We start from the raw sequence: 13,941 nt of genomic DNA, 5'->3' as shown, positions 1-13,941 counted from the left end.
CTCAAGATAATTTCCAGCCATATCCCAAAAGGGAGAGATAGAGGCAAACCAACTTTGAGAACAAAAGCAAGGCCAGAGACCAGGTATGGAATGGAAGGTAGCACCAGGAATTCAGAACTGAGCAGAATAGGAATGGGGGGAATATGGCAAACTGGGGACCATCTAGAGACACCTAGCAATTGCCATGAACATCCTCAGTATGCCCAATAGTTGGATTTACCTCTGAGTCAGTGTGTGGGGCCTGGGGCTGGTCAAGCAGATGCACTGACACAGCTAAGACTCCCCATGTTCTCTAGCAGCTGGTGAGCCTCCATGGAGACTGGAGGCAGGGGATGTGAAAGGTAAACCCACTGGAGGGGGTTCAGGCCACCCAGAAAGGAAGGGCCACAGAGCTGCAGGTGTGTGTTGGAGCCCCAGAGCAGTATCTCAGGTTTTCAGGGTGGTCCTGGGCTTTAGGGTTGGACAAACCTGGGTCCAGACCCCTCCTCTACTGTTTGCCAGCTGAGTGACCTTGGGCAGCTACTTAATTTTCTGAGTCTGTTTTCTCATCTTTGAGATGGAAACAATAATAATAGTACCTGTCTTCAAGTCTTGTTCTGCAAACTTAATCAGCTAATCTGTGTAAATCTCTTGGCTCAGTTCCTACAACACAGTAAGTGCTCAGTTGATGTTGGCTTTTACTATTAGTCCCAGATCCCCAGTCCCAAGGCATGGGCAGAGAAAACACATTTCTCCTTGAAGGCAGCGGAGTGTATTAATCAGCCTTCCTCTTATCCCCTTGAATCTGTGGCTGCCAGCGATGTGGACTTCTTTCAAACTTCTCTCTCTCTCTCTCCACCACTTTTCTTTTTTTAAGTCATATTTCTGTACCACCAAAGAGTAACCTTTGGATGCCTTGTTTCACTTAGCAGTCGAGCTATGCTCTATCCTTGGTAGAGAGTTATACTCCAAACTTAACCAGATCTTTTGGTGTTTAGAATCAAGCTGTCTTGGTCCAAATCCCAGCCCTGCCACTTTTTAGCTAAATAGCCTGGGGCAAGTCAATCTGTGCTTCAGAGCTTCAGTGTTAGCCACCCATGACATATAGGTAGTAAAGCCTACTTTGCAGATAGGTTGTAAAGGAAAAATATGTCAGCCGTTGGTATTGTCACTGTGTGGGTTACAGGGCTCCCCCTTCTCATGGGAACACACTTGGAGGGGATTCCATCATCTCTGGGACTTGAGCTTCTTTGAAGACTCCAGAACCTTCCGCAGCCTGGCAGCAGTGCTTTCTGCTGGCCTCTCCTCAGCCTAGAAAACCACCCATAATTTCTGCGAGGGTCTGCCCACCACCTCCTTCTCAGCTGTACCTCACCTCCATCCCTAAATCCCAGCATCTGTTGCCCAGACAGCTGCCACGCTATGCCTGAGTCTCTCCCTGGGTTCATTTGATAGGTCCCACTTTGTTTTTGAAGAAAAGCAGGTAAGAGTGCCGGGCCCCAGGGAGACAGATCTTGCCTCTGCCAGCTGCCAGTCATGTTCTGTCTCTCCCATCATGTCCTGGGCGTCCCAGGTGATCCCATTACAGAGTATCTCACCAGACAGCTGCCACTGGGACCCTGTGGAGGAACAGAGAACAAAATTCCAGGCTTCCTAGGGACCAGGGCCACATCCTGAGCACACTCTCCAATTCTGATGAAAGGCTGGTTGCCATGTCTACCTTTTCTTGAGAAAGGTAACGTATTCCTTATAACAACAGCGAGGTGCTCCAGACCCTCACTGTAGTGCAGAGAGAAGGGGGCCATTCCCATTTGGTGAGTTCTTACTCTGTTCTAGGCACTGTCGAAGGATTTTACTCATGTTAGCACCCTCCAACGCATGCAAGGAAGGCTTTATTATGATCCTTCTTTTATAGATGAGAAACCAAAATTGCATGAGTACCACTTCTCATTCTTGACAGCCACTGGAAATTTTACCTGTATCGAATCCTCACAACTGTCGCAACTTTTACTTACATATGGCAAAACTGAAGCTCAGAGAGGTTATGTATCTCGCCTGTGGTGATACAGATAGAAAAGTTGCAGAGCAGGAAATCAAAGTCTGTTGGACTTACAACAGACTTGTCACCATTTTAGGACAGTGTAAATAACAAGAGTTTAAACAGTGTTTAAGAGGGGGAAAGGAAGTGGGCTTGTGGATCCTGCTGTGTGTTGCTCTGACCAGACAGCAGTAGTGGCCATCAAACAGGAAATCTGGGTGTCTCCTCTGGCCACATAACCCACTCTTACCTTCCACAAGGGGATGAAGTGGTAATAAGTAATGCAAAGTGTCTATGGAGTTTGCTGCATTTGCCCACCTCAGAAACAGTGAATCTCAGGAGAAATTTGGATCAGAATTTGCACACTGGTAGCCTGTAGGCGAAATTAAGCTAGAAAGATGTCGTGTGTTGACCGTTGGTATTTCTGTAAAACTTTAATTGCTGATGTTTTAAAAATGCAGCAAATTCACATAGCACTCCAAATTTCTGAATTATCTTGAAAACTCAGGAGTTCTCACACAGCCACCCTTGGCGGGAGTTTTGGCACAGCAGCTCCCTCTGAGGAGAAGGTGTTTTTAATTTACTACAGTGCTCAAGGCCCCGCCCCCATCACGATGTGTCAGGGAGCGCTTGTCTCCTTGGAGCATTCCCTTCCTCCTGCTGGTTTTCTTTATGTTAATGTAAGAGGAAGATGAAGTTTCTTGTGCTCTATCAAGTGGGGGAAAAACACAAGAAGGGAGAGCACACATTTGTATGTAAAAATGAATATTTTTATATAAATATAACCAATGTATATACACACGTTATATATACAGCTATATACTGATATATAATAGATATATACAGATAGCTATAGATATAGATATATAGATATATGCAGATATATACACACATACACACCCCTACATTTAGGTAAAGAAACCAACCTGGCCCTTTTCGTTCATTTTTTGGTCTCTTCCTGGTCATTGTTGGATTTAAATACAACAGCATTTCAGCCACTTTTTTTAGGCAGGATCCGACACAGCCACCCACAGAGAGCAGGCATCTGTAGGCTGGCCAGGGAGCTCAGGTCCAGGATGCTCTCCAGCCTCACACATGTGCTCCTGGGCTATCAGAGCTTTCCCATCATGGCTTTGTTCTCCTTTTTTTTTTTTTTTTTTTTTTCTTTTTTTTAACTTCTCTAGGTGTTCCCTTCCCAAAGAACTTCCTTCAGATCTGCAAGAAGATCCTGTGCCGCCTTTTCCGAGTCTTTGTCCACGTCTACATCCACCACTTTGACCGGGTCATTGTGATGGGCGCGGAGGCCCATGTCAACACCTGCTACAAGCACTTCTATTACTTCGTCACAGAGATGAACCTCATAGACCGCAAGGAGCTAGAGCCTTTGGTAAGTGTCACCGTGCTACTTCTAGGAGCTCAGTCTTTTGTCCCAGCACACTGACAAACCCATGCAAAATGCTCATTCATGATGAGCCATCAGCCAGAGGCCTACAGCATTAGACAGGAGTTAGAGGTCCGCTTCAGGAGCAGGAGATGCCAAGATGTCCACAGCACCGAGTGTAGTAAACCACATAGTGGTTTGTAGTGGGATTATAGTGGCAGAATGTAGTAGGATTGTAGTAGTTTGAGCTCGAGGGAGTAGCTTTAATTCTCAGCTCCCAAATCAGCCACCTATCTACTTACTCCCTTAAATGAGCATCTTTGATCTCTCATGTTATCCATTATACCTCCATTCAAAGATAACCAGAAACATTCCTTTAATCAGTAAACACATATTTAGCACCTACTGTTTGCTGCTAGGCATGCCAAGTCAAGCAAAACTACCTGCGAGTAGCTTTGACTCCAGAGAGTGAGACGGAAGTAAGTGCTTTGACTCCAAAGAGTAAGACAGAAAAGTAAGTGCTTTGACTCCAGAGTTAGAGACAGAAGTCAGCGCTTTGACTGCAGAGACAGAGACAGAAGTCAGTGCTTGGATGCCAGAGATAGAGACAGATGTAAGCACTTTGACTCCAGAGACAGAGACAGAAGTAAGCTCCAGATGAGAATACAGTATCTGAAGGGCTTTGCTTTTCGTACTGAATCTCCTGTGATGCATTTTAATGGGATATATTAAAATCCAGAACATTTGATTTAAGAAAATTAACAGTTATTGTTTAGGTGAATGGGAATTCCTTGTGTTTTCTTCATAAGGTGTTTTTATAGTTGGACTCAGTCTGTGCTTTAGAAGTCAAGGACCCTTGAAATCCTCAACAAGTTTTGTAACACGTAGTATCTTTTTTTTTTTTTAATTTTTTTTTTCAACGTTTTTATTTATTTTTGGGACAGAGAGAGACAGAGCATGAACGGGGGAGGGGCAGAGAGAGAGGGAGGCACAGAATCGAAAACAGGCTCCAGGCTCTGAGCCGTCAGCCCAGAGCCTGACGTGGGGCTCGAACTCACAGACCGCGAGATCGTGACCTGGCTGAAGTCGGATGCTTAACCGACTGCGCCACCCAGGCGCCCCTGTAACACGTAGTATCTTAATGTGGATGCCCTCATCGCAGCTATTTCTAGTTGGCTCTACTGAGTACTTATCCCGTATAATACAGAGCTTTATACTAAAATCACACTTTCTTTTTAAAACATTAAAAATGGCAGTTTTGCAACTAACTTTCTTACAAGTCCATTTGAATAATGACCAACACAGGGCCCAGGCTATGGTCTTTTGCTAGTCCATCTTCCTTTCTCTTTATGTACATGTTTTTTAAGTATAGGTTTTGTTGTTATTTATGTATGGTGAGGCCAACAGATCAGGAAACAACTGCTATTGGAAAGATAGAGTGTTACACTCACAGATCGGAAGGCAAGGGGCACACACCATGTCAAGGTGGGGGGCAGGGCAAGGCGCGGTGGGGGAGCCACCAGGGTTGGTTAGAGGCAGGGGAAACAGAGAAAATGGGGGCAAAAGCCTTTATTGGGGTTTCTCTGGGAAGGAACAGGTGAGCCAAGATAAGCAAGATTAAAATTGACTAATCTGAATAATTTCAGGAGGCCCTGGGGATTAGGGACTGCCCTAGGTGTGTGGTACCTGGATCTGGGGTGATTTGTGGAAGACAGTAGTAGCCCTAAGGGTGAGAGGCATAGGGTGGGTGGTTGGGGCTGTGAGCTCTGGATTGATTGGTTTGTATTGGTTGGGGAGTAAACAGCTGGAGGGTGAGTTGTTTACTACATATAGGAATTGGCTAGCCCTGGGAGGGGCCGTCCCTCCGGGGTCAGCAAGGCTCTGTTGTTAAAGAATCAAAAATACAAAAAGAGAGAGAGAGAGAGAGAGAGAGAGACAAGTTTAATATGGTACAGTATCTGTATCTGGAAAAGAAATTGATATATCACCTTCAGAGTTTCTCAACTTGAAATCTATTATCATGCTATGAGAGTACATGGGGAAAAAATATTTTTGTTTGCATCACTGGGAGTTCTGGAACAAAACAGGACTTTCTGGACACAAATAAGATATATCGTTGGCTACAGAAGTGCTCATCTTCTTCATTTTCTTTTACAACAGTTTTCTAGAAAGTTCTTGGGGGCAGGAACTAGGTTGTCTCTGAATTCAGTTGGGCAAGTAGTGTGGAAAGAAGCTGAAATGCTTCACGATTGAACTTCTCCTACTTTGTCCTGTAAAGGCAGCTGTGGGTAAACAGTACAAGAAGAAAAGGTATGCAAACAGCTCAAGGGAGTTAAAAGGCTGGAAAGAGTTGACAAAGCTAATTTAGAAAATGTCAAGGACAAAGGAAAGAGGGACTCCAGGCCACGGAAACCAAGAGGGTGGAGAAACCGTTAGGGGAAATACCTTCCCCCGAAGGTCCACCAGAAGGAAGAGGCTCCCCACAGCACTCACTGTGCCGGTTTCACTGCCTCAAAGGAGCAGAAACAGCTGGATAGAAGCAACAGTCAGTTTCTTCTTTACGTACAAAAGCATAAAGGCCGTTGTAAGACTAAGCTGAGCGCCAGCCAGCCTTTCTTAGCCATCAAAAAACTATCATTTTCAGTAACTGAGGAAGAGCCCCAGGGATTCTAACACCTGGCAGTACCAGGAGCTGACTGAAGTGAGAGTCACAGAAAGGCTCCGAACAGCTCAGTTTTCCAGACGAGAGCCTCTTTGGAGGCATAGGGAAGACTGACTCAGGGTTAGCCAGGAATTGTTAACAGTGGAAGTGAGGAAGAAGGGTTATCAGTTTTTCCCCTAGAACCTTTTATTTCTTTAAATCTTGCTTGAAACAGAATCCTTCCTACCTTTATGCTTTCTTAATTATAATTGCAGGGTAATTAACTTTAATGCTTTTACATATTAACAAATGTTTTTCATGCCTAATTGTCTGAAATTATGTGCTCATTTTACACAAACCAAAGCCTATAAAGTTAACAGAAAAAGATACTGAGAACGTTTCCAAGGACAGTAATTATAGGGGCACCTGGGTGGGTCAGTGGGTTGAGCGTCTGACTCTTGAATTCTGGGTCATGGAATTGAGCTCTGCTTCAGGCTCTGCACTGACAGCAAGGAGCCTGCTTAAGATAGTCTGTCTGTCTGTCTGTCTGTCTCTCTCTCTCTCCCCCTCTCCCCCAATCCCTCTCTCTCCTTCCCTCCCTCCTTCTGCCCCCCCCACTCCCGTGATCTCTGTCTCAAAATAAGTAAATAAACTTTAAAAAAATAATTATAATTATATAATATTGGGCTCTGGATACTTAGCATAGTCCAGTATCCACTAAGAATACTGTACTTTTGGACTGTTTTTACTGATAGGAGCACTTTCAGTAGTTGATAATGCTAGAACACCTAACTTCTAAGTTGACTGTAGCAATGAACATATTAAAATCAGTCATAGTATTTCAGATCAACACATTTTTATTTAATTTGCATATATCAGGTACCCTGTATGTGCAACACAAGTTACTCAGATGTTCATAAGAAGGGTATGCTTTGAAGAACTTACAGCTACAAACTAAAAAATGTAAAATAATGACACACTCGTCTTCAGCCCTTGCAAAATGATAAGCAAGTCAGGCATTTTGGCTTCACATTCTAGTGTGCATTCTTTAGGATCTGATGCAGCAAGAGGCCAGAAGGGCAACATTTGAGCAGCCAGCTTCCTTTAGAACACCAGCGTTCTGAGTTCTCCCATCTCCAGTGGGACATTTCCGATATCGTGCCTTGGGATTGCATGAGTGTAGAACTCAGAGACCCCACCTCAGGTTCCTCTCTGCCATGCATCCACCATGGACAGCTGTACTCGTCTGTTCCCAGAGACTACCCTGTAGCTTTCATCTGATGTTTACGGAGTGTCCAGCACCCCACAGGGGAGGAGATTCAACTTCAGTGCCTAACACCAGACTCAGTCTCTCTGGGTTCAAACTCTTCGTTTACTAACTTGCAATCTTCAGCAAGTAGTTGATTTCTCAAAGCCTCATTTTCCTCACTCCTAGAATGGGTATAATAATTGAATTGTTGTAGACATTAAATGGATTAGTCACATGGTAAGGGCTTAAGGAATGTTGGCTGTTAAATGAGATAATGAATATAAAGTCCCTGGCATATAGTGAGCAAGGATACCCCATTTCTCCCTTCCCAGCTCCCATGGCCTTTTGCCATCTTAGTGATCCCCTAGGTATCCTTGTAACAGATGCAGTTTATCATCTTTGTATTGGTGTCTCCCATAGGATGGTCACCTCTTTGAGAATTGGGGGTATACAGGATATATGCTCGCATGCCTATATTGCCAAGTACACACCAAGTACATAATATGTTTTGAATTAGGAAGAGTACTTTGAGGGTGATGCGCCTCCATCCACAGAGATTGTATACCAATCATTCCTCCCTTGGTGCCACCTTTATCTCAGAACATGCCAGCAGACTTCCACTTCTTCATTGTTGGAAATAAAGCTTCATCCTGTTGGATTAGCAATAGGACTTAAAAGCAAAATTAGGCACAGAGCAGTGAAAGGATGTATCATCAGTCTTAGAATCATCATCTATACCCCAACTTTCAGTTAGTTTTCTGTTTTAGACTCCAGCTAGGTCACCTGGGCAGCGTTGAATGCTCTCATACTACGGCGTCCAGGTGACTAACCCTCCCAGATTTGGCACTAAAAGTCTCATGTCCTGGGAAAACTCTCAATCCCTGGAAAACTGGGACGGCTGGTGACCTTCTCTGGCCTCAGAGTGGGAGTGAAATTTGGAATTCAGAAGCTGGGAAGAGGTCACTCTGGCCAGCCCAGTGAGGAAGGCCAGTGTGTGCATCCCTCCACAGGGCTTGCCTCATGGCTCCCATTGGGACCTGCTGGTCAGCGGCAGCCTGGGAACCCATTTCATCTGGTCTCCAACAGGGAGAGGGAGGCGAACAGAGACACAGACTTGACAGATGAGCCATTTCTCATGTAACTGCAACAGCTGAAGAAGACTTGAACTCAAGCAAGTTCACAGTTGGAGGAAAGGAGCCCAAATGATGCTGGTAATTAGAAAATGGGCCAGTCCCTGATTGAATAAGCAGGCTGCTGTGGGCCCCTGGCAGCCGGGGAGTCAGCTGACAGAATTGAGCTGATCAGAATTATCATTAGCAAGCACAAATAACCAGCAGTGTTTTGTGGGCCTTTCACTAAAAACAAAAGCAGACTCCAAAAGCGCTGTTAGCATTGCAGTAGCTGGTGAATAAAAAGCTGATTAGGGAGGAGGAGGAAAGTTGTGGAGGTGGGGAGGAAGGAGGGTGCTTGCTCACCCTCGTGCACCTGCTGACCCCTGGGTGACCTTGGTCCAGGGCCTTCTCCATCTCACTCTAGGGTTTCATTTCCTTATTTCTAACAATGAAGGTGATTGTTAAGAACCTACCTTGCAGAGGTGCAGCTGTGAGGCCAAATACTGTCACAAGGCTGTTCTTTTACCTTACAGCAGGGCACTTGGGCCATAGAAGCTCTTAAAGTAAATCAGTGTTTCTTAATAGGGGTCCATATGCTAGTGCATCAGAATCTTCTGGAGGTTATGTTTTAAAATGCACATACCTGGGCCTTGGCACAGATACAGCAAATCAGAATTATTGAGCTCAGGGCCTACTACCAAGCTCCCTCGGTCTGCATCTCAGACTTTACTCTGCATGTGAATCACATGGGCATGCTGCCAAACTGTAGATTCCAATTCAGTACACCTGGAAGGGGACTTGAACGTGCATATTGTGCTCCCAGGTGATGTCCGTGCTGCTGGTTCCCATACCACACTCTGGCGGCAAGGCTGTGGATGACAATTACTCTCAGATGTGAGATTTACTATTTTTAGCACTTCGTGTCTTCTCTAGGATTGGAGGTTAGCTCAATGAGGTGGGAAAGTAAAACAAAGAAGAAAAATCTAAGGATCAGTATTGGCCAAGAATATTCCTCAAAATGTCAGTCCTGTAATGAAGAAGTCATGGGAATAAAAGGCATGGCATAGGGAATATACTCAGTGACACTGTAATAGCTCTGTATGGTGACAGATGGTGAGTGAGCATAGGATAACAAAGAAGCACAGCAATCCCTATGTTGTATACCTGAAATAATGTGACATTGTGTGCCAACTATATTTAAAAAAAAAAAAGTTGCTCTTGAGTAATGCTCAGTGAAAACAGACTTCTTTCCCTGGATCAAGTAAGTTTACAAAATGCTATATCATCTCCAGCCCTGAAGACCCACAATGTAGAATTGCAGGTTAAAGACCTTGAGACATCCTGCAGCGAAGAAGCTGGTTCAGTTTTGTGTAACCCACTCAGTTTAACTACATTTGACTCCCACAAAATTTTTTTCATTTGTTATCACTCGTTAACATAAAGATCATGGTCCATGCAGCAAACTTTGGGTAATACTGTTCCATCTTTGTGGTATGTGTCTAGATTTTGAGTTTTCCCTCCCTGCCTCCACCTGGGCCCCTACTACACCCACCACTGCTGCATGGAGTGAGGAAGGAGAGAAGATGGAAAGAGGAAGATGAGAAGGAAATGAAACTCATCCTACGGGAGGGCTTCAGAGAAAGAAACCCAGCCCTGTTCATTCTCACCCCTCAGTCCTTCTGCATCATTGTATCACACCTGCCATTGAGTTCTTAGTATGTACAAGGCACACAAGCATTTTCAAGAAATAGACAGTAGCTCCATTTCTTGAATTCCAGATATTCCATTAAGCTCTTTACGTATATTATTTTATCTACTTCTCACACTTGTTACCTTTACTTCAGACAAGTGTGGTCATCTGTTTCTCCGTATCTAAACTACATTCCTCTCCGTCTCTCACTGCCATTACTACCATTTTGTCACACCAAGTCTCCCACTCTTCCCCCAGTTGGCTAATTATTGAGGTCCTTGCACCTAGTGATTTTAGGCTTTAACTCCAAAACCACCCATTTAACAATGGATAATTTAGGACCAGGGCACTTTGGAGACCAAAGATTTGGAAGCCTTGTTCTATAAGTCCTCGCCACAACCCATGTAGGCCCAAGCATATGCTCACCTTATATTCCCCTAAGGGGTGGCCAAGTCATGCCTAAACTCCCCTTGGAGATGCCTGGGTGAGTGCGGTAGCCAAGGTTGGCCTGTCATGGCAAGATGAGATCAGGTCTGTAAAAAGAAGCAGAACCTCTCACATGAGCCAGAGCTGCTCCCCAAAAGAGCCATTGTGGGCTTTTGAAAGGAACTTTTCTTTGGAAACGTCATCTCTGCAAAGTCCTCTGTGGTGTTTCTTGTCATGCAGTTTCCTTGACTTGCGGCCAAATGGCTTGGACATGGGCACAGGCGTTGAAGAAGAAAGAGAGAGCTTCAGCCTGTGAGTCTGGCAGTTCGGCCTTCCCTACAATGATGTTTCCACTATTAATGCTACGCCAGTAGTTGTCCGCCCCTGAGCAAGGCATGTGTCTCTGTGGGCCTCAGTTTTCCCAGATGTAAAAGACACCGTATCAAGAGTCTCCCCCAGCTTGAGTACGGTGATTATGATCTTTGACATGGCATGTCCCAGCCTTGTCATCTTTGGTCCAGGCTGGCATCTTCTTGCTTAGTGGGGCGTTCATGAGTTAAAGCCCATCATGCCAGCAGAGGGGGGTACACCCGGCCCAAAGAACAGCTGGAGTTTGCATTCCTGAGACTTTGTCATTTTAGATGACATGCTGTGTGTATGTGTGTGTGTGTCCATTGTGGCATCAGCTGGTGGTGGTAGTACAGGGCAACCTTAATGCCCAGAGCTGAGTGGATGTGCCAGCCTGAGAACATTTTAAGAGCCTTGGCAAACATACTGTAAAGTGGCAGTTTGAAAAACAGCAAAGAAATGTGGGGCTAATTTCAATGAACTACATTGTACTGAGTTACTGGGAATGTGGCAAAATCAGCTACATGTCTTTGTCAGTTCTATTTATTCATCCTTTGCTGATATCCAGAGAGTTTTGCTTCTGGTCTGTGGGCTGATGACTGGTTTTAGTTTTTTGGGTTTTTTTTTTTTTTCTTTTTTTGGTTGGGTCAGGGGAGATGTGGTCTGGTTTATTTCAGGGCCTAAAATGTGATCAATTATAGCTGAAGATGATGCCCATGGGAAAATTGTCAGCATGTAATACTGAGTAATAAAAACAAGATTCAAAATGTATTGGAAAATCACTCTAATCCTGTATCTATTAGTATGTCCTTTAGAAGCATCTAATCATAGATGAGGAAGGAAATATGGCGACAAGTGTCCAGGGTAGTTCTCTCTTGGTGGAAATATGGGTAATGCTTCATATATATATATGTGTGTGTGGATTATATATATATATATATATATATATATAATTATTCACATATATATATATATGGATTATATATAGATAATTATTTGGTCTTTTTAAGTTTTCTATCACAAACATGTATGACTTTTATGAGAAGCAGAAAAATCAAATCTTTTGCTTTCAAAGGCCTTACCAACAAAGACCAAAGCTGCACATGGTGGCCTGTGTGCCCTGTGTCCTCTCTGCTCTCTCTGGCCATACCCTCTGCTCCCCCCTCACAGAGCTGCCATGGCAGTGATGCTTGAAGGAGCAAGCTGGTGGTGGTGCGGGTCACTTTGTGATTGTAGTTGAAGGTGGACTACATACAGTCTCCTTGACCTAAACAATTAAGCTTTACCTGGAGATGGAGTGGTCCCTCCTGGAGTAGGGAGTTAAGCAACTTTGTAAACATTGAGGTAATGTTTATCTTTACACTATGTACACATTTTCCTTTTGAAGCTCCAGTTTGAAGGGGAAAGATCTCGGTGAATCTAAAGCACATGGTGAAGACTGCAGATATACCCACATATAACACGCCTGCGGTGAAGGCTGCAGATATACTCACATATAACACGCCCAGCCCTGCGGGCACCTCATGGCACAGGGTTCCATGATCTTGATGAAAGGTTTTGGTTGGAGTTTTCTCCATCCAGATTCCTCTACTCAACTAGATCTGAAAAGACTTTTGAGGGTTTTTTTTTTTTAATTTCAGGTTTTAAGAGAACAAAAGCGGGGGGCACCTGGGTGGCTCAGTCAGTTGAGTGTCCAACGTCAGCTCAGGTCATGATCTCACAGTTCCTGAGTTTGAGCCCCACAACGGGTTCTCTGCTGTCAGTGCGGGGCCCACTTCAGATCCTCTGTCTCCCTCTCTCTGCCCCTTCCCTGCTTGCTCTCTCTCCAAAATAAAATAAAAATAAACAAAAATAAAAGATAACAAAAGGGATTCATTGAAAAGAGATTAATCTAGACCATGGAATGGTTGATATGCACATTATTAAACTTAAGCATATGTGTATGTACAATAACTACAAATAATTTTTAGCTGAAATTATCATGTGGACTTAGAGTTAATTCCAAACCCTTCTTACTAAAATATTAGCAAAGCCTGAAATCAGAAGTAACTAGGGAAGTAACTAAATAACCAAGACCACCCTGGTCTCAATCAGACTCTTGTATTATCTTCCCCCGCCCCCCTCAGGACCATTCTCTTCTCCTATCCCCAGGAACCCATGCCCCATCTTGTTTTACACCACCCTGTATCTCTGGTTTGATTCTTTTTTATGGAAGTTGATATTCCAATCACAGTGAATTAATCTTAAAATGCTGTTAGTATATTTCCAGGGGTACCTGGCTGGCTTAGTTAGTAGAGCATACAACTCTTGATCTCTGATGAGTTTGAACCCCATGTTGGGCATAGAGATTACTAAAAAGTTTTTAAATATATGTATTTCCATAGCTGTTGTTATTCCTGTTCCAGTTTTCCATTACATACTTCTGTGTCATGCTTACATGTCAGATTATCTTCCAGTTCTGTAAGTATGCCCACTACAGCAGCCTAAGAATGCCTAGGCTTACAGAGCACACACTGGCTCATCTCTTTACCTTGGCTGAGTAGGCATGGTTACAGACTGCCTCTGAGTTTTAATGGAAGAGAGTCATTTCTAGACCATTCAGTAAACACTTACTACTTGCTGAATATGTGCTGAAAATCAGGGTCCCTGCTTTGAAGAGGTTCACTGGAAGATCCCCTCCTACTCTGTCATTAGTGTAACATATCCCAAAGTATTCTTCCCCAAATCTGCTAGTTCTAAGGGATGTCAGAAGGTGTTATGTGAAAGGGAGTTCCATGGTCACATAACTTGGGAAACAGTGAGTTAATAAAGCTGTTCTGGGGCGGGGAGCACCTAGGTAGCTCAGTCGGTTGAGCGTCCGACTTCGGCTCAGGTCATGGTCTCGTGGTTCGTGGGTTCGAGCCCCACGTCAGCTCTGTGCTAACAGACAACTCAGAGCCTGGAGCCTGCTTCAGATTCTGTGTCTCCCTCTCTCTCCACCTCTCCTGCTCATGCTCTGTCTCTCTGTGTCTCTCAAGAATAAATAAATGTGGAAGGAAGGAAGGAAGGAAGGAAGGAAGGAAGGAAGGAAGGAAGGA

The 13,941-nt window shown here is 44.3% G+C and overlaps 1 protein-coding gene across 9 annotated transcripts in view; it reads left to right on the top strand.

The window, feature by feature from the left end:
• The window catches only part of MOB3B (MOB kinase activator 3B), a 221,331-nt gene that overhangs the window by 164,404 nt on the left and 42,986 nt on the right, over window positions 1–13,941 (top strand). For 7 of the 9 annotated variants that reach the window (XM_040481428.1, XM_040481425.1, XM_040481423.1 and 4 more), the window contains exon 3: window positions 3,202–3,404. The exons of 1 other annotated variant lie outside the window; for it this stretch is intronic. In XM_040481428.1, coding sequence (XP_040337362.1) covers window positions 3,202–3,404 — 203 coding nt within the window. Of the gene's footprint in view, window positions 1–3,201; window positions 3,405–10,756; window positions 10,985–13,941 lie in introns of those variants that run through there. One more of the 9 variants, XM_040481429.1, reaches the window with a different exon arrangement.

The sequence above is a fragment of the Herpailurus yagouaroundi genome, unplaced genomic scaffold (assembly GCF_014898765.1).
Source record: "Herpailurus yagouaroundi ecotype Mexico unplaced genomic scaffold, PumYag 160, whole genome shotgun sequence".
Lineage (NCBI taxonomy): Eukaryota > Metazoa > Chordata > Mammalia > Carnivora > Felidae > Herpailurus > Herpailurus yagouaroundi.
Note: the sequence above shows the minus strand (reverse complement) of the source record. Positions and strands in the feature narration are given on the sequence as shown.